The sequence below is a fragment of the Zosterops lateralis genome (assembly GCF_965231275.1).
Source record: "Zosterops lateralis genome assembly, chromosome: 6".
Classification (NCBI taxonomy): domain Eukaryota; kingdom Metazoa; phylum Chordata; class Aves; order Passeriformes; family Zosteropidae; genus Zosterops; species Zosterops lateralis.
This window is the reverse complement of record NC_139761.1, coordinates 20027619-20051529: the sequence shown is the minus strand read 5'-3', so window position 1 is coordinate 20051529 and position 23911 is coordinate 20027619. Positions and strand designations below refer to the sequence as shown.

The 23911-nt window shown below is 38.4% G+C and overlaps 2 protein-coding genes across 8 annotated transcripts in view; both read right to left on the bottom strand.

The window, feature by feature from the left end:
- STON2 (stonin 2) overlaps window positions 1-2470 on the bottom strand; it is a 65943-nt gene extending 63473 nt beyond the window's left edge. For 2 of the 6 annotated variants that reach the window (XM_083863700.1, XM_083863705.1), the window contains exon 1: window positions 2394-2460. The gene's annotated coding sequence lies outside the window, so the exon portion shown is untranslated. Of the gene's footprint in view, window positions 1-2389 lie in introns of all 6 variants that reach the window. The other 4 variants (XM_083863701.1, XM_083863702.1, XM_083863704.1 and 1 more) reach the window with 3 other exon arrangements.
- A 6994-nt stretch (window positions 2471-9464) lies between these two features.
- SEL1L (SEL1L adaptor subunit of SYVN1 ubiquitin ligase) overlaps window positions 9465-23911 on the bottom strand; it is a 37144-nt gene continuing 22697 nt past the window's right edge. Inside the window, exons 15-21 of one of the 2 annotated variants that reach the window (XM_083864530.1) lie at window positions 23331-23418; window positions 22936-23084; window positions 22202-22367; window positions 20667-20741; window positions 18917-19089; window positions 15568-15696; window positions 9465-14317 (exon numbers count right to left, since the gene is read on the bottom strand). In XM_083864530.1, the coding sequence (XP_083720656.1) occupies window positions 14114-14317; window positions 15568-15696; window positions 18917-19089; window positions 20667-20741; window positions 22202-22367; window positions 22936-23084; window positions 23331-23418 (984 nt within the window). In that variant the 3' untranslated portion in view covers window positions 9465-14113. The remainder of the gene's footprint in view (window positions 14318-15567; window positions 15697-18916; window positions 19090-20666; window positions 20742-22201; window positions 22368-22935; window positions 23085-23330; window positions 23419-23911) is intronic. The other variant, XM_083864531.1, reaches the window with a different exon arrangement.

Sequence of the window (23911 nt, the reverse complement as noted above, 5' to 3'; positions counted from 1 at the left end):
CAGCTTCCAAAGAGAAAGCTTGTCGTGTTGAAAAGCTGGTCTTTAACAGGACTTCAACAAATCAAAATTGATTCTGATAGCTTACTGCACAAAACCTCAGTGCAATATCTGGGTTAAAAGCTGCATGAAGAAAGGGAGCCAAGGAGCCAAGTGTCAGAGCAGGAGAATCCACGAGCCATGCACAACCTTATAGCTGATGCCACCTTGGAAACTGCTCACTGACTGGAACTGACTCACTGCTGCAGGGGCAACAGGAGCCTTGCAGAGCAAAACATCTTGAGATGTTAGTAACGCACTTAGATACCACTTCTCATCTTCGCTTGCTGATGCCAGACTTGAGATAGCTGTAAATTACAGCCTCTATAAACATGATGTATTTAGCCCACTCACAATATGGTTTTAACCCACACACAGTCTGGGTTTCTCAAGCAGGGAACTGTACCAGCTGTCAGTTCTTAACAAGACAGCTGGCAAGGCAGCACAAACAAGGACTTGACATGGGCAGTTGGCCACTACTGAGATGTAGCTGTTACCTTTTTACCTTTCATCCCTTGGACTGTACTCTAAATCAACCCACTGAGTATTAATTATGCCACTGATGTAGTGAGGGATGCAAGGAACTCAAGTTAAAGAAAGCTCTAGAGTTAAAGACCTAGGTATGCTGTTCTGTTCTTAATGAAAGACACAAATTATAAGAGCATACAACTAGTTCAGAACTGAGATACACTGCACCATGTGAGAGAAAAAAAAATCTGACCCTTTTCTCTTACTGGAAAATTTAATGGTCATGCTCCTGATTATACTCATATATTTAAAATAATTTAAAAGCCAAAACTATAAAAGAGCAGAGATCACTAAAGTTGCCAGCTGTATTCCTACATATAAGGAAACCTGTGTGTTTGATCTGCTAGGGAGTTACTGCTACTCACTTTGTACTTTAAAGCATCATAGGAATATAATGAAAAGCCATATATACAGAATAAGTAAAATATTTACCTGAAAAAAACCCCATGACATAATGAAGTAATTCATAGCAAACACCGCTTTAAATCATAATCAATCAAAACTGAAAATTCTTGTAGAGGAGACAGCCTAGCTATTAGGAAACTAAGTATTTAGGGAAGTCTGATGTGTTGCATAATCCTAGAGATGTGGGAAACTGCTCTTTAAGCTTTTTGGTGATAACACAAAGTTTATTAAAATAAACCTCTTTATCTAGACAATATTAAGGCAAAGTCCAGCTCTCTCTTGTCTGTGTAATGCAAGGCATGTTTCCATCACCTTGGCAGAGAAAACACAAAATCAGAGTCACATGGCAGAATTAGCAAACACAATCATTTTCCAGGCAACCTGTTGTTTGAAATTTGCTTGCCCAGACTAGTAAGTCCGTAAAATACACATTTCACAGAAGACAAGAATGATTCATATCTGATTCACAAGTAAAGAAGTGCCAGTGTTTGCCAAATTTTTGCCTCGACAATACTAAAAGTGCCCTCAAACCAATACAGCAATATTACCCTAAGGACATTTCCCAGCAAAAGGCACGACTAAAGTATGAGAAGACAATGAGCTGCAAAGCATCACCTGCCCTAGTCAAGCAGTGCAGAATTTTTTAAACTTTTGTGTCTCTGGAAACATGAAGTCGCAAAAAGATTTAGCAATGGGAAAGAAAAAGTCAGAAAAGTCGAGGCTGATTGCAACCAATTAATCCACAAAACAAATAGCAAAAATCAATAGAGAAAAACGGAGATGCAGCACAGAAAGAATATTTACCACATGAACTAAACAAATGGGCAGAAAAAAAAGGCTGTCTGATCGTATACCAACACAAAAACCTACTTTGCATGGAAATCTGTAATTTGAGCATTTCAAACCTACAATTTACACAGCGTGTTCAAACGCGAGAACAGAAAGATGAGCGAGCGATTTTTGTTTGCCTTGCAATACCCGAACCGCAGAAAAAAACGTTTCAAAAGCAGCACAATTCAGCGGACCCGAGCAAGAACAAACCCCAAGGCATGAGTAATGACCCAGAGCAGCGGACGGGCAGGTGGGTACGAGCAGCTCCCCGGGCTGATGAGCCTTAACCCTTCCGCAGCCGGGAGCGCCGACCCGCTGGTGCCGCCGGGCTGCCCCGCACCGGCACCGACACTGACACCGGCCCGGCCCCAGGGAGGCCCCGGGGAGCGGCCGGGGCAGGGGCTGGAGGCGGAGGGGAACCTCAGCTCCCAGGCACCGCGGGGCAGCGGCGACCCCGGCCCCGCCAGCAGGGCCACCTGCCTTGGCTTTAGGGTTCCCCGGCTCCAGTTTCTGATGCCCCCCGCCCGCACCGGCCCCGCTCCCCGGCGCTCGGCAGGCAGAACTGCCCCCAGCCGCCCGGCCCCAGCACCTACCGGCGGGCGCTGCTCCGCGGGCTCTGCAGGCTCTGTGGCCGCACTCCCGGCAAGATCGGCCCCGACCCCACACAGCCCGGCCCGGCCCCACACTGCCGCCATTGGGCGCTCCCGGCGGGGCCGCGCCGCATTGGCCGGGCCCGGCCCGCCCCCCGCACCGAGCCGGGCCCTGTATCTGTCTGCTCCCTGCACCGAGCCGGGCCCCGTCCCTGTCCCGCCTGCCCCCCGCACCGAGCCGGGCCCTGTATCTGTCTGCTCCCTGCACCGAGCCGGGCCCTGTCCCTGTCCCGCCCGCCCCCCGCACTGGCCGGGCCTGTCCCGTCCCCGCTGCCCGCCGCCGGGCCCGGCCCCGCACAGGTGTCTCTGAGGGGCGGCCGGTCCCGCGCTCGGGCCTCGGTCCCCGCGAAGTTTCTGAGGGGCCGCTTCTCCACACGAGTCCAAGGCAGCGGACGTTGCCGTCTCCGCTCACTCACGGGCAAAAATAAATAGCAATGTGCAAATAACACTCGATAACGCAAGCTAATATCCTTCTGCCGGGGCTTATTCAACGCTATTTATATGGTTTTATTTTATATGCTTAAATACAACGCTATTTATTTGTAACTGGTGAGTTCGTGTACACACTTTTAACACCAATTAACAGGCATCTCACTTCTTTTGGTGGACCCTGATGAATTTTGCCGATTATGCAGGTATAAAAAAGTTAATACAATGGCTACGAACCAAATTGTGTTTAAGCTGTTAAACTGTAAGAGTATTATAAACCTAATAATATAAACTGTATGGTAATATTAATCTTATTTTGTGCCTTAAAATAGTTCAGAGAGCAATTTACATAGGGAAATATCTTTATGGAGGAATTAACTTCTAACCTCAGTACAATTCCGAGACTCCAGCTGAAGGGAGGCTTATGCAAAATGAACATGTGCATCATTAGCGCAAACGTGAGCACAGCTGTGCACATTTACATCCTTTAGCAGAGTCAGAGAACGACTCTGCAGAGCTGAGGGAGTAGCAAGTCAAAGAGCTTCCTAGAAAATGTTAATGACCTTAACATTCGCAATAAACACTATAATAACAGCCTTAATTAGTAATAGAGACTGACTGTAAAAAGAAGAAGAAGAAAAAGAAAGTCGCAGTTTTATTCTTCTCTCGGTGAGCTAAGAGTTTTTAAAAGTGCAAAATCGCTGGGAAAATCTCAAATGCGAAGTGCAAGATAACCATGTTATTACAACTGATGTTACACTCAGTTCAGCACGTCTGGTTCCCCTGATTGTTCCGAAGGGGATCCTGGTGCAGAGCGGTTGGGGACACACATCACAGAGAACACTCGAGCCCAGAGACCCGCGGCACCAGCGAGGACATCCCAAAGCACCGACACCAGTGCCAGCTAGAGGCGGCTCAGAGAAAACAGCACCCAGCTCGCACATCCCCAAACGGGACTCGCAGATCCTGTCTTACCCAGCAGTAGATGTTGATTGCCCAGACAAAGGAAATCACCTGGAAGATGTTTAGTTGAATAATCTGCCCATGGGCCCAGATGGGTTTAGGCTGGGTGTCAGACCCATTTACACGAGTACAGGGTAAATTCAACAAGGACACGGGTAGTTCCACTCAGGTACAACTGGTGTCTTCATTTCTTCTCAGGATTGTTTTATGAGTCAAAAGAACTACAGATTAGTTTTCTGACTGTTTCCCTTTATCTTCCCCATCTTTAATAATTCCAGGATCCAGAATAACATTATGGACCTCTGATGTACTGTCCTGTGAAAGATCCTGGATAGAAAGAGACTTGAAGGCCATCAATCCTTCCTTGTTTTGGTCAAGTCCTGAACCCCATTTCTTCTTTTGCTTTTTATTCTTCTTTGTATTCTGAATAAAAGTAAAAGCTATTAGAGAGTAACTTTTCACAACAGTATTTGAACTTATAGTCACAAAGGCAGTTACAAATGCTGTCACAGTCCCGCAGTGACAGTGGGTGCTGTACCTTGTATTGCTAGAGCACAAAGCATGAAATGTCATCAATCAGATTGTAATTAAGACTTAGCATCAGAAATATATTTTTCATCTTTGCTTTCTTTTCACACCAGAGCATATTTACTGATATCATTTAGATGGTTTAAGGGCTGAGGAAAGGGATGTTTCCTCATTTAAGAAATCATTAAAGGAAGAAAGGATTGCATATAATATATTATGCTTTTTAACACTTTTCCCTCTTTTATGCAGATTATCAGGCTTAAAATTGCTCCAGCACCAATCATTTTTTCTGATATTAGGTAAATTGAAGTTCCTGTATTAAGCATCCTTTTAAAAAGGAGGAGGGGGAGAGAGGTGGAGGGAGAGCAAAAACATGTTTTACAAGATTTGATTCTCTTACACTTTTTATTCCATCCAAATTATGACATCATTACCACAACATCACACAACTCTGTTTAGTACTATTATTCTGTTTGGACTTGCAAGAAAATTTTTGCTTTATATTTCTGAAGTTCTTTTACTAGTGAGACCTGGAATGGAAGGAGTAGGAGGTAACATACCTGATACAGGTTCTTATATTTTCTTGAGTCTTCTCAGAATCAAAACCACAGAAAACACTTTTGGTCAGCCCTGCAGCAGTCAGGCAATTGAACTTAATGGTCATTATAGGTCCTTTCTACTGAAACACACTATTACATCAGAGAGTCAAACCCAAAATTATTCTATTTACATAAGCATATTCAGTTTCTGGTTGAACATTGCTGTTCCTACAATGGAAAGAGAAGTTAGAATATACTTGAACTTTTATCCCCAACAAAGTAAAGACATAGCGGGGAAAAAAAAAACAAAACCAACAAAACAAAACCAAACAAAAAAAACCCAAACCAAACCCAAACCAAACCAACAAACAAACAAAAAAACAAAAACAAAACAAAACAAACAACAAAAAAACCCATAAACCCACAAAAAACCACAAAAAAACAACCCCACCCCAAAAACCTCCCATACTCCAGTCTGGTTTGGCTACTTCAAACAGTTTGGGTTTGAAGAACAAAGATTATATTCTTCCATTTTCTAGAATATGACAACATTAACCATATAAATACAGCATTCTATTCTTGAAATTCTGACTGATGTTGAATATGTATCTATGATACGACTCTACAGGGTTAGAGAATGTGAAGTCATAACTATAAACACATGTACTGAATAACTAATTGCTAGAATGATCCAAAATCTAATTTATTTTGAATATACACATCACCTGACTTTTTATCCCTTCAACTTGACAGCTAACTAGGGTTTTTATTGTTAATATTTCATTATAAAGATATTAATAATTCATTACATCCTGGAAAATGATACTATTTTATTCCAATACAGAACCATGATTCTCATGCAAGCTTTACTGCAAATTTAATTAAATTTGTCAGTTAACGGAATTCAATATATTCCATCATATAAAATGAGGTGGTGTGACATAACCCTTAGTGGTGTGCCAACGGAGACTCAATTCCAAAGTGTGCAGAAGCACGTCAAGATTTTCTTTACCTACCAGGACCTGCTTCCACAATTAAGTCTACATTTCTTTATATTGTATCACAAAGTAGTTTCACAGGAGTGTTACTTCTCAGCTGGTGAGCTGACATTGACACACAGAGCAGTAAGAAAATAAACACGTAGTGCCAAAAGATTGTTTGCTTAGCTCCCTTTCCTTGGACCACATGCACACTTTTGAGTGGTCTTTGCTCCCACTGCCACAGCCCAGGCTGGAAGATCACATACTTCAGGAGAGATTTGTTTAACTGCACATCTCAGTAATGGCACGATTAGTGTAAAACAAATATTGCTGAGACAAATGCACTATTTCCAGCATGGCAGCCCATCGCCTTCACTTCCCCTTCACAGATGATATTTTCCCCATAGAAGGACATTTCTCTATGACCAGACACCTTTGTTTTGCCATCTAACAGCACATCAAATTACCAGTACCTGCAGAGCTTGTTCTGCCTGCAATCTGAGCAAATGAAGAGTTTGTAGAATAGCAGTGCCAGGAGTGTAACGGCTAGTGGAGAAATTTGGAAGCATAATATGCTGAATATAAGTACAGAGAGAGCTAAAAGCCTATTAAACGTACTCATTTTATGTAATTTGCTTCCTTCTCTGTAACTGCAAGAATGTTTTTATCATTTGGCATTCAGAAATCCCAAGGAAACAGTGGAAATGAATATTTTATTTGCTGTGTTTAAATAAGGAATAGTACTTTAAAATGACAGAGAATATTGTTTGTTCTAGCACCTTTCACAGGGCCAAATGAGATTAGTGAGACACTAGATCTTGCAATCTTAAAGGGGATTTATTTTTAGTTTACTTTTCTATTAATTTTCAGTATTTACCATAGAATTTTTCAGTTTTCAGCCAAAGGATTATTTGCAAACTGTTTACTCTAAGCATGAGAGCTGTATTTTACGATGCTGAACTAGTATCACCAGAAACATTTACAAGTATTTCATATCAATCTATCTTTTGGAACTGAACTAAGAATGACATATGTAGTGAAGAGTAAAGTCTTTGGGGCTTGTAAACCCAAACATAATGATTAGGCCAATTTTTTGCAATTACATGTGCAAAAAACCTGAAGTATTTTTTGTGTCTCTATGGAGTTATTCACTGAATAGGCAAGATAGAGCAGGCAAACAGTTAACATACAACATTCACTTTGTTAGTTGAGAGATTACATCGATGAAGAAATCCTTTCTTGCTCTGTTTTGAGAAGTTTCTACCTACTTGTACCCTTTGCCTTCCAAAATATCAGACTTTTAGTAGGGAGCTCAGCAAGGCTGTTAGTTTAGCAGAGGCAGGAAAAGCCAACACAGCTGCATGCAGTGAGATCACCACATTTATCTCACTGAGTCTGAATTCTCTTACTAGAGTCACCTCCCTTCTGTGCAATGTTTCCCAGATTTCAACAACCAAGTCAAACACAGAATGATTTGTAAAAAATATGAAATCCTTTACTTCTTCTTACAGCTGAACATTAACATAACATTGGATTCCACAAGGAGGTGTATACATATTTTGGTGTTGCTATTCTTCCTAATGGACTGTCCAGTCCTATAATTAATGTGATAAAACTAGAGATGAAACTAAATACAACCCGAAAAGAATTAACTCAAGTCCTCCTGATCTCACAGCCCCAGTAATGAAGGTAACAAAATCACTTTGGAAAACTACCATGTAGATTGTTAGGCTTTGAGCCTTTGAATTCAAAGTTGGATGACTGTTCAAGAAGGATCTCTTTTATAATGAAAAGTTATAACCCTTGAACTGGAACATTCCACATATTTCTTCAGTAATTTTAACATCAACTATAATAATGATTTTAAAGTCTATAAAGTGTGTTTGACTTTAGCACATATCACTTTTTAATACTAGCAATGCAAATTTGCTTTTCCTTTAAAATTGCTGTTGACTAGATCTGGGAAACTTTCCAAATAGTAGCAGTAATAATAACAACAATAATAAATTATTTAGACGTGCCTAAAATGCCATTAATTAATATAATTTCAGTATATAGCAAAGCCTGGAGCCTAACAAACATTAAAGTAAAATTGGTCAGAAACAAATAACGTAAAATCTTTTTAGTTACAGTTTTCAAGCTATTTGAATACCTCAAATTTTGCACCAGATGATCTCAGTGAAAAATGATTTTAAAAAATTTCTTCATCACCTGTTGCTAAACACTTTCACTTACTTTTGTGGGAAAGATTTTGGACTCTAAGAAAATATGGATTTAACTTTGCAAAAGAGGCTACTCTCCTGGAAGCTGTGCACATAATATTTCAAACAACGTTGGAAGACAGTCTGGCACATTTTAGAGTGATTTACATACCACAAAAGTTCTAATAGTCATGGCAAAGCAATTATTTACCAGATCTTACCAGAAGCTACAGTGATTTTTAATTTTGAACTTTTGCTCCACAGATATGAGAGAAAGAAGAGTACTTCTTAAAATAAAATTACTAAATTTTGTTAAGTTTCCGAAGGTCATGCTACCAAGGACTTTTGTCTGTGTATGTGTGTATATACACACACTCACAGATATACACACATTCTCCCAAGATATGACAGTGACTCAAAGTGTGGAAGTTACTCCATTCCCAATCTTTGAGACCCTAAGTATTTAACAAGTCCAAGTTGCCATTATTGTCTAACATCCCCCTGTTGCTACAAACACACATGCCAGGTACAACATTTCCCCCCCCCGCCCCAGCAAAAGCAGTTAATTAGAAGCAATAAAAAAAAAGTTGGTATGAATCTTGTACAGAAATGGAGTCACATTTACAACAGATGGGAACTGGAACATCTAATTTTACAGAACAGCCTGTGTTTAGGAGGAAGAATGAGGAAAAAACAAGCATATAAAAAAATAAGGAAACACAGAAAATTATTGACAGCAGAATTGAAGAGCTATAATTTCAGTATTTTGCAACACAAAAACCTGATATTCTTCAAAGCTATTTTCAAAAATCTGCAATTGCAACCCATGTTACATAGAAAGCTCACAAAGTTGCATACCAAAGAAATAAAAATGTGAGCAATCCATCTCTGTGGAAGATAAATGACATCTCTCATTACCTGAAGTGCAACTACAATGGTACTCCATCTGCATTACTTTTCTTTCTGAAAATAAAATTTAAGACTATATGTTACAGTTTTAATTATCATTGCCCTCCCTCACCCTTGGCTTTAGAAGAAGTTGATTACAGTTGTCTGAAGATTTTTGACAGTAAGTAGGCTAGAGTGACTTTTTTCCTCAATTATTCTTTATATATATAAAAAAAAAAATCAAAGTCATGATTCAGAAAATCCATTAAGATCATAATTTAGAGAAGAGGAAGAACATTTTGTCATTATACCAAATAACACATTCTAATCAAACAGGTCTTATAGGTTTAGAAACTACTATTCTCTAACATTTTAATTGGTTTTAGTCTCAAGACTAAAATGTAGAGAATACAGCAATATAAAAACCAAACCAAAACAAAACAAATACTAGTTTTCAATGAACAGTATCCTGGAGCTTTTTTAAACAAACAAGCAACAGAAATCCCCAACACTCCCCCACACCTCATCATATATTTACCTGGTACTCAGTTCCCTCCACAGAATACAGCTCCACGTTCGCTACAGGCTACAAATAAAGTATCTATACTTGACCCTACCTCAACTGAGTATGTCAGCAACCACATCTCAAACAATGGACTTTTTTGAAGGTGAGGGATGACCTCACTATGCTTTGTTAGTCAAACTCAAGCTGATTTTAATACCTGCAGTTCTGCTTTTACCTGCAAAAAGTGCTATTGGCAGGAGCAGACAACATGGAAAGCTTCCAAATACTTCAGAAAACTATGTTAATTTGGGCTGATGCTCAGGATCACTTACCTACTGATGCCTTTCCTAGCCATTATTGCTCCCCCCACTGTCCTTACTTTCCTTCTCCCCAAGGAACAAGCACACTGGAAAGCCCATCGACTTAATGAATTTTACAAGGGAGGACTTGGTCTCAACAGGTGGAGCCTGAAGGGATGAATGAGTCAAAAATGCAAACAAATTTGTCAGTTGGAGTGGTCCCTCCCCCAGTATCTGTTCCAACTGACTGAATTATCCCTGTATCAGTACTGAAAATGCAGTAACAAGTCTAAAGTTACTTGAATCACACAGCAGTTCTGTGGCTGTCAGACATGGTACAAATGCTATAGACACACGCACACATACACACACAGAGGGTAAGTTTATAGCATAACTGAAGACAAAATGCACAATGATCCATTGCCTCTTTCTTTGCCCTTCCTAAGAAATGGAAGCAAAAATATGAGAATCCTTATAGGAAGGGATGCATTGAACAGTGGCATTTACCAGTGCACATGACTAGCAATTCACACCTTCTGTTATCATAACCACTGTGAACACTGAGGGTAACCACACAGGTGGTATCTTTATTTCACAAGATTAAAGATACAGTACAAAATGAATCTGTACATCTTTCTATTAACAGAATTTGTTTACACAATTATATTACATTTGACCAGCCTTTATACTGATTTTAAATACAAAATAAATTTACAAAACTCCTACAAGACCCTTTAAAGAACTGTAGCTGATAAAAACAAAGGGTTCCCCCCCAATAGTCCCTATTTGCCATATGCATTTGCAGTAGTTCAAATCAAACTAAATCTTTTCAGTTTAATATTCTCTGAAACAAAAATAGAATTTCAGTTCATTGTTGCCTATCTAAAAGGAAAGCAACTTGCGAAGGTGAGTTTCATCCCCTTTTATAGGCCAAAATTAGCATATAATAGGTGAACATTAGATAATGCATAGTTTTAAAAAGTCCTTTCACAAACCATATCTTAATGTTCTTCCCCCAAATTAAAACATTTGATAGTTTTTGCCTTTTTTTTTTTTTAATAAGAGTAGCTGACTTATGGAAGATGACTAAAAGGTGAGTAAAACTAACTTGCAAGAATCTCACGGGGATGTTTGTATCAAAGGTCTTACCTTCTATTACACTGTCCCATCATGGACAATATAAAGCAAGAAAATTATTTCAACAGATAGCTCTGGGATAAATTTCACCAGCGATGAACTAAAATCCTGTTTTCTCAACAGTTCAGTGTTTCTTTGAACAAGCAAGAAACAGCTAATGTGTTTGATTTATAATTTGAGATGCAGAATAATGTGTTTGTCCATATTTTCCCACAGTTTTCCTACATATAAAAATACCACCAAGAACACTTACTGCTCTGTAGCTCCATTTTCTGTGCAGGGAAAGAAGAGCATGTGTCTATGAAGGTCAAATAGGCAGGCTGTGGCCTATGTTACTACACACAAAGAATACAACTTTTCCATTCAAACCATGCTGAACACACCCAGAAATGCTTCTCTTAAATCAAATTTCCTTTCTAAAATACTCCTGCATATGAACTATAAGATAACCTGTGTACTACCAAAAGGGAAAAGTACTTCACTGCAATAAATGGAGCAACTCAGCTTCTTTAGGAAAAAGATGCCTGATCAACTGAGTGCACAACATGGAACATATTGCTAGTAAGAGTTAAATATACTTTCCTCGAAATGCAAGCTTTCAGAACAGAGTAGTAAGGGATTGTCACAAAAACTTAAGTCATGTTGTAGATAACTGATTTAGAAAACTTATTCATTTCTTTAATCCCTGAGTTAACTTGCCATCATTTATGGTAAGTACCTTTTTTCTTCTACCACCACCTTCAAATGAATGTCATTTGAAAAGTTAGTGGTAGTAATTTGGTGGAAGGGAAAAAAGCAGGAGAAAGACTTCCTTATTGCTCCTTCAAAAAGCATTTTTAAAAATTAAGTAACTTGCTGATCTTCAATTGTTTTCTTCTGCTGATTTCTTGGATGTAAAAATGCATCGGATTCCTTAAAAGTCATCTATAAGACTGTCATATAGCAGCAGTGATGAGAGATTCTCATGCAAGTAGAATAGCGATTTTAGAATTTAGTTCTATTTGATAAACAACCAAAACATTTTAATAATGCAGTAACAAAATTGTTAAATTGCCTAAGAGAGCAATACCAATGAACCAATGGTATTTAACTGAAAAACATTTTCCATATACTCTTTAATTTACTCATGCCAAGCTAAAAAGAGTTAAGTGACAGTGGCAAAATATTTCAGAGGGAGTGTTCAGAAGTCACAGATATCTTAGAAATGCAGCTGGGGAATGCTGTACATATAAGACACTACATTTTAGTTCAATACTGTTTCATCTGCTAATGATGATTAAGACCAAACAAGACATTCCTCTCCCACATGCTGCAACCCTCCAGAATTAAAGATTTGTCTTCACGTGATCAGCATAAGCATTGTTAAGTACTGAGTTCTACCTATAATACTAGTACCTTTAATACTAGTAAATCTGTGACATTTCCATTTACAAAAGAAGGGATTGCTCATCTTCTATCCCAAGCTAGAGCTCTATTGTGCAATGATATCCTTGCAAAAGTATCAAGTATGAAACCATACCAAAATCTCAATTCTAAATAAAGTGTATTGATATGTTGTTGCCAATACACTGGAAAAACATTTGCACGAAAAGAAGCCCTTAACCTTTTAAACACAACAGCTTTTGTCAGAAAGCAGCTAAAGCCTCCTCGTTTGTATCCATTCAGCTTTATGATAGTATATTCAGAGGGTTTAATGCTAGTACAGAAACCAATATTTAACTACCATTGGTAAATAAAAACAGACATTTCTGCATTTCGTGCTTCTAAACTGTTCCCCAATTGCTTCCCACCCCCAGCCCCGGAAATCATAGTTCAATGAAAATCGTCTCTAAGTGAAGATTCCTCTTGCAGTCTTAAATCATCAGTCCACAGGTCACATTCTTTACACTCATTAAAAGGCCTTTACACTGACCTGGTGGCATCAAGAAGCCACTAGTCTTCTTTCTCTTTGGATTTTCTTGTTTCAAGGGGTCCTTGAGATGGCACAGCCAGAGACATTACTGTGACTTTCTCCTATACCAGGTACAAGAAGAGGCTGGCAACAGCCAGAGCACCCCTGTAGCTCTGAAGTAGCATCAGAGCATCAGATAAGCCCATGCCCTTTTGTAGAGAGTATGCATTTTTGTGGCTTTTTTTTTTTTGTAGATGCATTAAGCAGATGCATGCATGAGATACACACATTTCTTTCTTGCAGTGCAAATCACTAACAGGATGGTTGAAAATTAAGCATAGAACTTCCAACTCTAAATGCAAGTCAGCTAACTCATGGAGATTTCTGGCTCTCTCCTTTCTCCAGTGTGTGCAGTAATACTGGTGCTTTCTCCAATCTAGACTCAGCCTCTTAGTAAAGACAAACTGAAATTTAGGAACACTACCAATATGGTTTAATGTCATGAAGGATTGGAAACTACACAGGCTCCTGAAAAGTTTTAGAAGTATGTGAGATCTGGGCGCTGTGTGGACAGTTTTGAACTGACGAGCTTTATGGACCCAGTCTGTCCCACTTTACCTCACAGGCTGCATACTGACTGCTGAGAACTACCTAAGGGGAATGGAGGAAGATACCCAAAACAAAGCATAAATGGAGAGTGGCATGTTCGCTGGCTTAGTTTTTACAGAGTTTATCAATATCTATGTTAAACCATCCAAGACAGCCTAAAAGACCGAAGTGTAAGAAATACTAAAAAAAAAAATAATGAAATAAAGACTATAGAAATACTTGGGATGCAGGTCAGAATTTAAGTTCCTAACAGCTCTAATCTTTTCAGAATTTGAATATAGTTCAGCTTCTTGGACTTAAATTGGCCATTAATTTATTATTACTTTTATAAAGGGCAACTGCTATCAAGCAGGCAAAAACCTTCCACTGCTAGACTTCTGTCTCTCTGGGAGATGAAAAGAACTCTGAATAAAGAGGAACTAGATACAGCAGGCAACATTTTTGTAGTAGCACTCTTGTGTTTCCATGAAAAAAAGCCATAGTGTTATTCCATTGGCACTGAAATAACATTCAAATCAGTTGCAAAATAATTTTCTTATCCCTGAAAAAAGGCATCATTCTAAGCAGCTTTCAAACTTTTTTTTTAAACTTCTTTGTGCCTCTTTTGGGGAGGGACTGTTGATCCAAAGTCCTAATTCACAATGAAAATTGTTCCTTTTGGAAAAATCCAGTTCTTTCACGGAGGCTCTTGTTGCTATTGTGGTGGTTGATGCTCTGGGGGCGGTTCCTGTTGAGGCACAGCTGGCCGCAGTCCTGCTGCTCTGGGAATTGCCTGGTGCTGCCTTTGTCTGTAAGCTATAATCGTTCCCAGGAGCAAGGCGATGATAGTCATAAGGTAGAGGTCCCACTCAGGCCCCAGCAGCTGGTCCATATCAATATGTGAGAATACTTCTCTTATCTAAGAAAGAAAAAGTCCACACCACGTTAAAGAAGACAAAGGGCAAATTACTTTGATTTTAAATGTGACTTGTAACACTTACCAGTACCAGTTTTAAAACTAAGTGGCTCTTTTCCTCTCTGAAAAAATAATATCCCATCAGTGATATGCTTAGTTTCCAGGAACTAAAATACCTCTAAGTGCCATGTTATATAGAATGAGGCACTCTATTTTCTATTTTAGAGATCAAAGTTCTCACCATGGAGTTTTGTGGCTTTCCCATAAAGGACAGAGCATTAAGCCTCAGGACACTTGTGGGACAATGCTGAGATTTGTGCAGGTAACAGACAGGTAAATTAAAGTGACTTAATGTTAGTTTTGATGGAAGTGCCTTTTTATAAGATTCCATTTGCATAAGGATTGACCAACATGCACTTCTATGCTTCACTACTCTATCTGATGATCCTACACAGTCACTGCCAATTTAATCTGCACCAGCAAACCTAAAACTAGGAAAAGCTGTGTTCTGCATACCAGCTTCTGTGAGCACTATGTGGGTATTTGTCCAATTGACTTAAGAGTATTTTGACTGACCTCAGCCTCAAGACTATAATTTGTCAAACTCTGCTGAATTACCTGAAACTGCATTTGCTCTAAGTGGTAATAACTTCCATACCATTTTAATTTGTTGATTAATCCAGAAAGACGGTAAGATATCAGAACACTGAGAAATACTGGAAAGACTTCACTTTAGTTCCAGACAATTTTTTTTTTTCCAGGGCCATCACCCAGTAGAAACACTAGAAAATACCTAAACTATCTAACACAAATACATTTTTCTCCCCACAGAGATCAAACACAACTCTAATGGGGTTGTTAAAGCTGAACATAAAATAGCATGAGAATCAGAGATATAATTTTTTCCCCTGAACAATTATGTCACTTAAATCTGCTTCATTTTGATAGCAGATGGTCATGATTAGAACAGTCAAATGCTTTTGAGAAAGTCTCTTCAAGTGAAAAACAGCACAAAAGAGCACTGCCTGTGCACATTTCAGTTTCAGAGGTTTACACTAATAGGAAACAGGATTGAAAGCTTCAGTGACTTTCTTGATATGCAACAGCAGAAAACAAATTTATCTTAAGTTTGCAGAAGGCTCAAGCAATACTTCTACTTAAGTAAGATTACAAATTGAAATCTTAAGATTACAAATGTCCTTTTAAAAATAGAAAACGCATTTGCTGTTTTCTTTTAATTCTGCATTACTTACATTGATTTCCCGTATGTACTGCAAGGAATAAATCACTCCAAGCTTGCAAAGTGCTAGGAAGACTGGAACCTGAGCATCTGGGCTTGCTTCAGCTGCCATGTCATAGAATCGTTTTGCAAGATGAATATCCTAAAGTTAAGAAAATTCAAAGCTCAGTTTTGAAGAACTTGAAAAATTAACCATAGGGCTTTTTTCCTGAGATGTTCACCTTTGAATATACAAGTAAATGGAAGCTTCAATTTGAGGATGAAGCTATTTTAACTGATGCTAGAATTGAAGTTCACAATCAGGTTTGTGATAACATATTCAACCTATTCACTGTAAACCAAGGAAAATATTTCAGTAACTCTAGTACTCTAACATCTCCAACACCGCAAGAAACAGAAAAGACTAAGAAAACCCAAGTTTCAGGGAAATATGCAGCAGCATTTCCTCTCACTTACACTACAGTGTGCCTTCTGCACAGTGCAGTGTCTAATTATTTCTGCACATATACACAGATTAGATTCTACTACTTGTCCAAAATGCACATAACTGGCATTAGTGAGAGGAGCCTGGCAAAAGTTTGAGCACAAACAGGGAGCAATTTAAGGAAGAGCTTACATTAGTGCTCTTTGGTGGCAATTGAAACAAGGTGGTGACTGTAAGAACTGAGGGTACATATTCTGAATAGTTTAACTTTCCTTGGCTGTTCAGTGTTTTTTTGGCTCTGCTTCAGATACATACTGTACAATGTTAGGGATATTTGGATACAAACTGGCTATGTTCAACCAATGAGGTGAAGAATAGGATCATGTAAGACTTGCCTCTGAAAGTGTTCCAAATTGGACACCTAAAATAAGAGGAATCTCCAGGACTTTATCAAATGAGCATGCAGCATCATTTCCTGATGGTGAAATACCATAAAGGTTTTCTTGTCCCTGATACAGTGGATATTTGAAAGAGCTTCCTTACCTCCTTCACACCATGCTAGTGTTGGTGGAAAAGGAGATTCTAAATAATGGCTTATTTTCATTTCTAATTAGCAAGCAATTCATCCTGCTTATGCATACTTTACTCTTACTTGACAGAAAAGTGAAAACTGTAGGAGTCTGAGCTATAACACACAAATAGCACTGACATGCCACACCAAATCTTAAGATGATACTGTAATAAAATTAACTCATTCTTAATTTTTATGGAAACAGTCTTCATTCTGACATGTAGCCTCAGAGATTGACAGCATTAAATCCACGAAGAGTGTCCAAGCGTACATGCATGAGATTTCTGAAAGTGCTCAATATTTGGCATTGACCTGGTCTGAGTCTGAAAACCTTCTTGGCATAAGAAGTGCATCATAAAATTCTGTATGTAGGAAAATACTATTTATTCAATAATTAAAGAGAAAATAAGGCAAAAGCTCTTTGGTGGGGAAAAAAATCCCCACATAAAGAAATACCACATTTATCCAGAATGAACAGTGTCCTGAATTGAAGTTGTGCAGTTCACCTTATTGGAATATTCTCCCTAGCTCTGGAGTGTTTACAGTCTTAATGACATGGATCTGGGTGAGGAGATATTTAGAGTACAGATCCTTTTCTTCATAACACTAAGCCCCCAATTTTGTTACATACTACAGCACTACTACAGTTTATATGTCCCATCCAGAAGCCTCTAGTGGAAAAACACACTTCAGTGGTAGACATCCTACTAGATCAGGAAACATGACTTTAACTGTCAATCATTTTCAGAGGTGCTCAGAATTCAGCAATTTCCATTCTGTGAAAGGAAAGCCAAATATTCTGCTTCATAGAAAACTCAGTCTTAGCCTTTTTACAATATCCTGGCCCAGCCTCTAGCCTTAATCTAATCAGTCCTAAATCTTCATCTTCACGTCTTAAAGTTGTAGAGTTTTAGAACACAGAAAGCAAAGACATTACATATTCAGAATTACTAAGACTGGTTTTATACATGCAATTTCCTTGCTTAGACATTCAGAGTGCTCCTTTCCTATATCTATATTAACTATTTTTATTGCCCTTGCAATTCAACATTTCATTCCATGATGGATCTGAAGGAGGGAGAGTATTATTCCTATGCATAAGCAAGGCTACATATACTCATCATGAGCCTCTGTGCACTCATTTTGGCTCTCTGTGGGCATGCTTGGTGCAAGTGATGGCATTAGGAATCATTTTTCTCATCATGCTGAACACGATGCAAGAACAGTCTCAAATCTTTTATTATTTGATCTAAATTTTGTTGTGTTCAAGACAGAAGCAAAATAAAAAGGCTCATGCCTGAAAGAATTGTTTTTTTAAAGAAAACCTCCAACTTTAGAACTGTTGCTTTTAGCCATGGACTTATTTTCAGAAGTTAACTACTTTTGAGGGCTCAGTTACAAACGGAAAACCATCTTAAAGTAACACTTGAAAATAAACTTCAGGAAAAATAGTTTGTGTATTGTATTGTCATTTCTAGATCTAGGTCATTAAGCATTTTTCAAGTGTTGATTGCCTGATGTTACCAAAGTAACAATACTAACCCATTAATTGCTCTGCATTGTTCTCGTATTTTGTCAAGAAGCAAAAATTGATCTTTTCACAAAGCAACAGAATAACTAAAAGGTACATACATAGACCAAAAAAAAAAAAAAGTTGAAGATCACTGAAAATAGAGAAAATGAAGCCATTTCTGAAGTTTCTGGTCAAGTTATTATTAAATTCATATGTTACACTAAAGTAGGCTGCTCAAAATTAGTATGCAATTGCCAATTTCATTATTTTGACACATACAGAAATACATTGCTCTGGATTCCATAAGAATTAACTCATGGACAGAAACATACCACAGACTTCATAGGAGAACCAGATATACTGCCCTCTTTAGGTGACATAGCTTGCCTAACTTGAAAAACCACAGCTGATTGGGTCGTGGTTATGCTTTGTTACCTCGTTTTTAAAATATCATGATACAGGAAACAATTTAATCAGTGTTTCAGAGGACCAGAATAATCCTGTACTAAAACACCATGAGCCTAAAGTTGATGTGCATTCATTTCAGCACACTTCAATCTCTTGAAAGCATTACTGAAGCATATGGCACTCTTTTTGCCAGTATCCACTGTTTTGGGCAAATGTTTCCTCTCTGTCTATGCATCATTACTTCCCATAGTTAAGTGTGAAACTTCCCATAGTTAAGTGTGAAGCCAATGCACTTGTCTATTGCCTATTGGTGAATGTATTAGGAGACATGCTAATTCCATTTAAGTGGTTATATAGTACCCAAAGCCCAGTAGTAGTTACGGCCTTAACTGAATATTGGCAAATGTACTCCAACAAAGCAGATTCTCAGTCTACAGCTCACTCACCTGCTTGATGCCCAATCCCTTCTCATGCATGTAGCCCAGATTAAACATTGCTTGAGCACTGTGCTGCTGTTCTGATGCCAGTCGATAGTGAATAAATGCAGTTTCATAATCCACATCAGTACCAAACCCATAAAAATGGTAATCTCCAAGTTTAATTCTTGCAACAGTATAGCCTATAAATAAAGAAACAACAAAAAAAAAGATAAAATAGTTAAGCAAAGAAACCCTTTTGGCTTCCTATGAAGATGTAGTAGGAGCATTAGTATTACTTTTTACAGTTTGTAGAAACTGTTTATCTTTTGCCACCCCCTGACATAAACAGCTTTTAGTTTTTAAATTTGGTTAAGCTAACTAAAGCACAACCAATATTGATTTGCAGGTAAGACCTTTTCCTAGTAATCCTACCAACATTTTTTATTGCTATGAAGTGGTGTCAGCTAAAAACCTGTAACATGTTCATAATCAGTCACTTAGTACAGAAAAACTCTTCATTTGCTATATGGCGTTTAAAGGATTCAACTTTTTTTTAAAGCAGTAATCCTGGAAACTTGAAAAACAGTGTCTCATCCATGTCATCATCTCAATTTCTTAACTTTCAACTAAAAGCCTTGAAAGTCTGAATTTGCATGGTACTCTTGCTCTACAGCCAAAAACTAGTAGACAGATATTAGTGTATCCAATTTGGAAGTTAGATACCTCAAGATATTTTAAGTTCACTTTTTGCTTATTTTAGGGTAGGATCACAAGCACCAGGGTTAGTGTTGTTTGGACATCAAGGCTGCATTCCTCATTGTTGGACTCAGTTTACTTTGAACAGGAAATTGTATTTCTTATAAATAATGAAAAGTAGCAAATTACTCTTAAGGATTTTGGATCCATTTTTCCAATCAGATATATTTTTAGAAAAGTCAGTGTAAACATTACTGATGTTGTTTAACACTGCTCTACAATTCCATATGGAACAGCAAAAGAAGCACACAATACATTTGTATTTCAGTCCTTTTAGTCTTCAGAATCACAGAAAGCCTCAGACCTGAAAGGGCATTGCAATGACACACTATCTAACAGTAGAACAAAGAATGTCAACTATCCTACCTGGGATACAACTTCTGTTGAACAGGAGGAGGTAAACTTTCCCTCTTTACATGTTTCATAGCAAAACATGAAATTGCACATTAATGGCTCTACTAAATGTTAAGGAAACCTTCCTGTCTGACCATTTGGGAGGCACTGTGGCCATCACACTCCCACAACTACAGACTGTTACTGCAGGGACTGAACCTCCTTCCCCCTTCACAGTGGGTGGCTTCAGGGGCTGATGGGTGCTTGACCCCTTACTTGTGCCACACTCACACAGTCAGACAAGCTTTCCTTACTGGTTTGACCCTGGGTTTCCAAAGCAGAGTCTTAGATGGCTGAATCTTTTAAACAATAATGGCACAGTAACACAAAACTCAGTTTGAGCTTGTATTTCTGAGGAGGAATCCCAAACAAAGGGATCCCTGGGCTTTTATACACTCAGTCTGTTCATACTTAAGTCTGGGGTCCTTGGCTCCCATTGTCTCTCACCTGGCTGCCCACAGGTCCCCATGCCCTTTGTGATGCAAACGGTCGGCAGTTCATGGCCCCTTGCCAAGGGCTCCTCCTACCCAGAACTCAACCTGCAGCTCACACTGCAGCTGCAAACCCACACTGAATGGATTCCTCAACATAAAAATAAACTGATAGAAGTTGTGAGGTACTGACATACCTTGAGAAGCTGCTCTATTCCAGTGAAGCAAAGCTCGAGGATAGGTTTCATTTTCTCCTACTATGCTGGCTTCTTCTAAAGAAGAAAATGAATCCAGTTAAATAGAACCATGGTATATGCACACATGACCACAAAAACCGCCCTGCTTATCTTCAGTCTGTTGAAATCAGTTAAAAACTTGAAGCAATCTCTGTTATGGAACAAACAAGATTCAATCCATCTGAAATTTATAAAAACCCATTTCAGTTATATGGCCTTTCCACTTATCTGCCCACATAAGAGAGCTATATAATTTCACCCTGAATTATGGCTTACACCAAGCCTCTCTCCCACTCCAGCTGTATGAGATTCTAACGCATGCTTGAGGAATGACAGAAAAGGCAAGTCTTAAGAGCACATAATTCGGACTTTGACAAATACATGGTTGAAGCATAACCTGTTATAGTTTGACCATCTGAAACCCAGGACTAGTCAGGTAAAACAAAGGCTTAAACTCCTTAACCAGCCAGAGACTACAGTCTCTCTTTTACACAGCAGTGTTTTGGCTACCTCAGACGTTTTTCATTTCACAATTTGAAAGTTCATGAACTATTAGAATTCCATCAATTCAAAGGATTCATAACTTGAACTTCTACTGTAATTATGGTTTCAGCTGTACTATCCCACAGCTGACATAAAGGTTTTCTGTCCAAAACAATATAAAGTAATTTTAAATCAATCTCCAGCTGAAATGCAGATATATCTGAGTAAAAACAAACAGAGTTTTAACTCAAGGAAAAATGCTATTTCTTTGCAAGCATGCACTTCCAGCCAAGACTGTCATTACTGTACCTTATCTAAAGATGATTCACTCAGACACCTTTCAAAAACATTAACTGGAAATGAAGATGTTAGATTAGCCCATCAGCCACCAACATGTGCTTTCAATACTAAGATAAAAAGTTGGCAATGAGACCTAGATTTGGTATAGAGAAAGTTTAAAATACTGGGTTTTGCAGTTTCTAGAAAGATTTGCCAGTGTACTTCCATTGTTTCCCATTGACTTAAAATTCTAATAAATCCAAGTTTTAGCCATCTAGTTCCAGGAAGACACATGGGACAAGGCTTTTTTTTCAAATCTAAGAGTGCCCAGCTCCGTACTCCTACTTCAAGAGTAGCATCAGTAAAGTCACACAAAGAAGGTGCTGAGAAAATGCATTACAAGAGAAAGAACAAAGGACACGGAGACTTCCATGCATAGTACAGGTCAAAGGTACACCTAATGCAATTCCTACTTCTACAATTGTGCTTAGGAAATCTAGGGATGAGAATTTTTTGCACTGTGCAAGCTTCTAAAGACTCTTTTCCTATGCTACTTTAAAATCTCTAAGTCAGAAATTGAATGTATTTTTACTTTTAGTCTACAAAGTCATCCTTAGAAGTGAAAAAGAACTGATTACTTTCCAGTCTGAAGAGCAGGAAAGAGGACAAGAGCTTCAAAGTTCTAACATGCCACCTCCAGAAAAACCCTTTTCAGTACACACTCAGATTCTTACTCTGATCAAGTATGAAAGCAGCATTGCTCTGTGCAACTTCATAGCCTTGTTCTGCCAGAAGAAGATACTGAACCACAGCAGAATTTGAATCACCATCTTTATAGCTGTTGTAGGCAGTCATCAGTCTTTCAGACCAACGCCCCCGTTCACATACGTTCTTAAATAACTGCAGAGGAAAAAGGAAGGGGGAGGATACTGGTTGTCAGGAACTTAAAAAAATTAGGTTTTGCAAAAAATAACGTTTGAACATTCTGATGCCTGTTCAAAATATTTGTATTTCACATGAAAAACACCACAAGCAAACTCCACTGTTCAAGACGGGCTTACTTTAAGATACAAGTTACTAATAAGATAGATGCTTTGTAACTTGTAACATCCTTAGTAAGTAAAAGTAGTAACTTGTAAGATTCAGATGCTTACTTGGAATTATTTAGTATCTTAGTTTTGTTACACTTAAATAGAGGTATAAAAAAAGAATTTGGTATTTCTAAGTTACTGTTGCTTGCTTTGTATTACATTCTTTTGATTTTCTTTGAAGTAAATAAAGGAAAGACAAACCTGACATAACAGAATAGCCAAAGATTTTTTGCATGAAATACAAACAAGTTTTCTAATCACTTTCCCTTTTGATAGTCTTTGCAGTCACTACTAGAAATGTCGTATACAGGCTGATGTGGTTATAGCCAACCTCTTGCAAGTCAGTATTATTGATCTTTGTAAATGGGTGACCTTACCTCAACAGCAGTATGACAGGACCGCATCACTCCAGTGCCAGTAGCGTGCATCTGAGCCAGATTATAAAAAGCAAGAATGTGGCCACCCTGGGATGCCAGGTTAAAATATTTCAAAGCTTGTTTATAGTCTTTCTTGACTCCAATGCCATCTAAAAGAAAGATGAAAATCATTGCTATTCATTCCTCTTCCAAAGCAGTGTTGTATGAAATACAGTACACTTTTTAAAATTAACTCTAGAAAGCATTGTGAAAATGTTAGGAAAAGCCAGAATGAAACAAGTTCAATGTAGTCAGCCCATTCAACATGCAGTGTATGCACACTTCCAATGCCACCTAGCGAAGAGAGACTGAAAGGGCAGGTGCTGAGACCTGCAAATGGTTTTGATGCCACTTACTGTAATACATGGAACCTAGTTGAAGCTGTCCATCAACCCATCCCTGCTCTGCAGCCTTCTGGAAGTACTTCAGTGCTAGCTCATAGTTCTGCAGGAAGATTTGGTCCAGTCATTAGAGCCTTGCAGTACACCAAAGTTTAAGAGCGAAAATATGCATGTGCATATGTGAAAGGACAGATCTGTTTTACAGAAAAATTACAGCAAGATTTTCCAGTGAAAATACTCCCCTGTTCAGAATCTGGAGGCAAAAAATGAAACAGACTACAATGATATTTAACCTGTTGTAACTCTGCAGCTATCTCAAAGCTGGCATCTACACACCATTGCTAGGAACAGCTATGCTTAACAGAAGGGAAGCTCTGTTCTGTTTCTAGAACACTTGTTTCCTCAACTTTGGGCTAATTCAACTTTTGAGTATCTGTTTGCATAGCTAAATATAAAACATTTGACAAGAAACCTTCTTGTGGGAAAAGCAATAAAGCAAATGAACTAATTAAAAGTTTCAAAGTGTTCCTCCACTCCCACAAGAGACACAAAATGGGGACAGCTAGTATTCGTTTTATTTCACAAGAAAATGACAG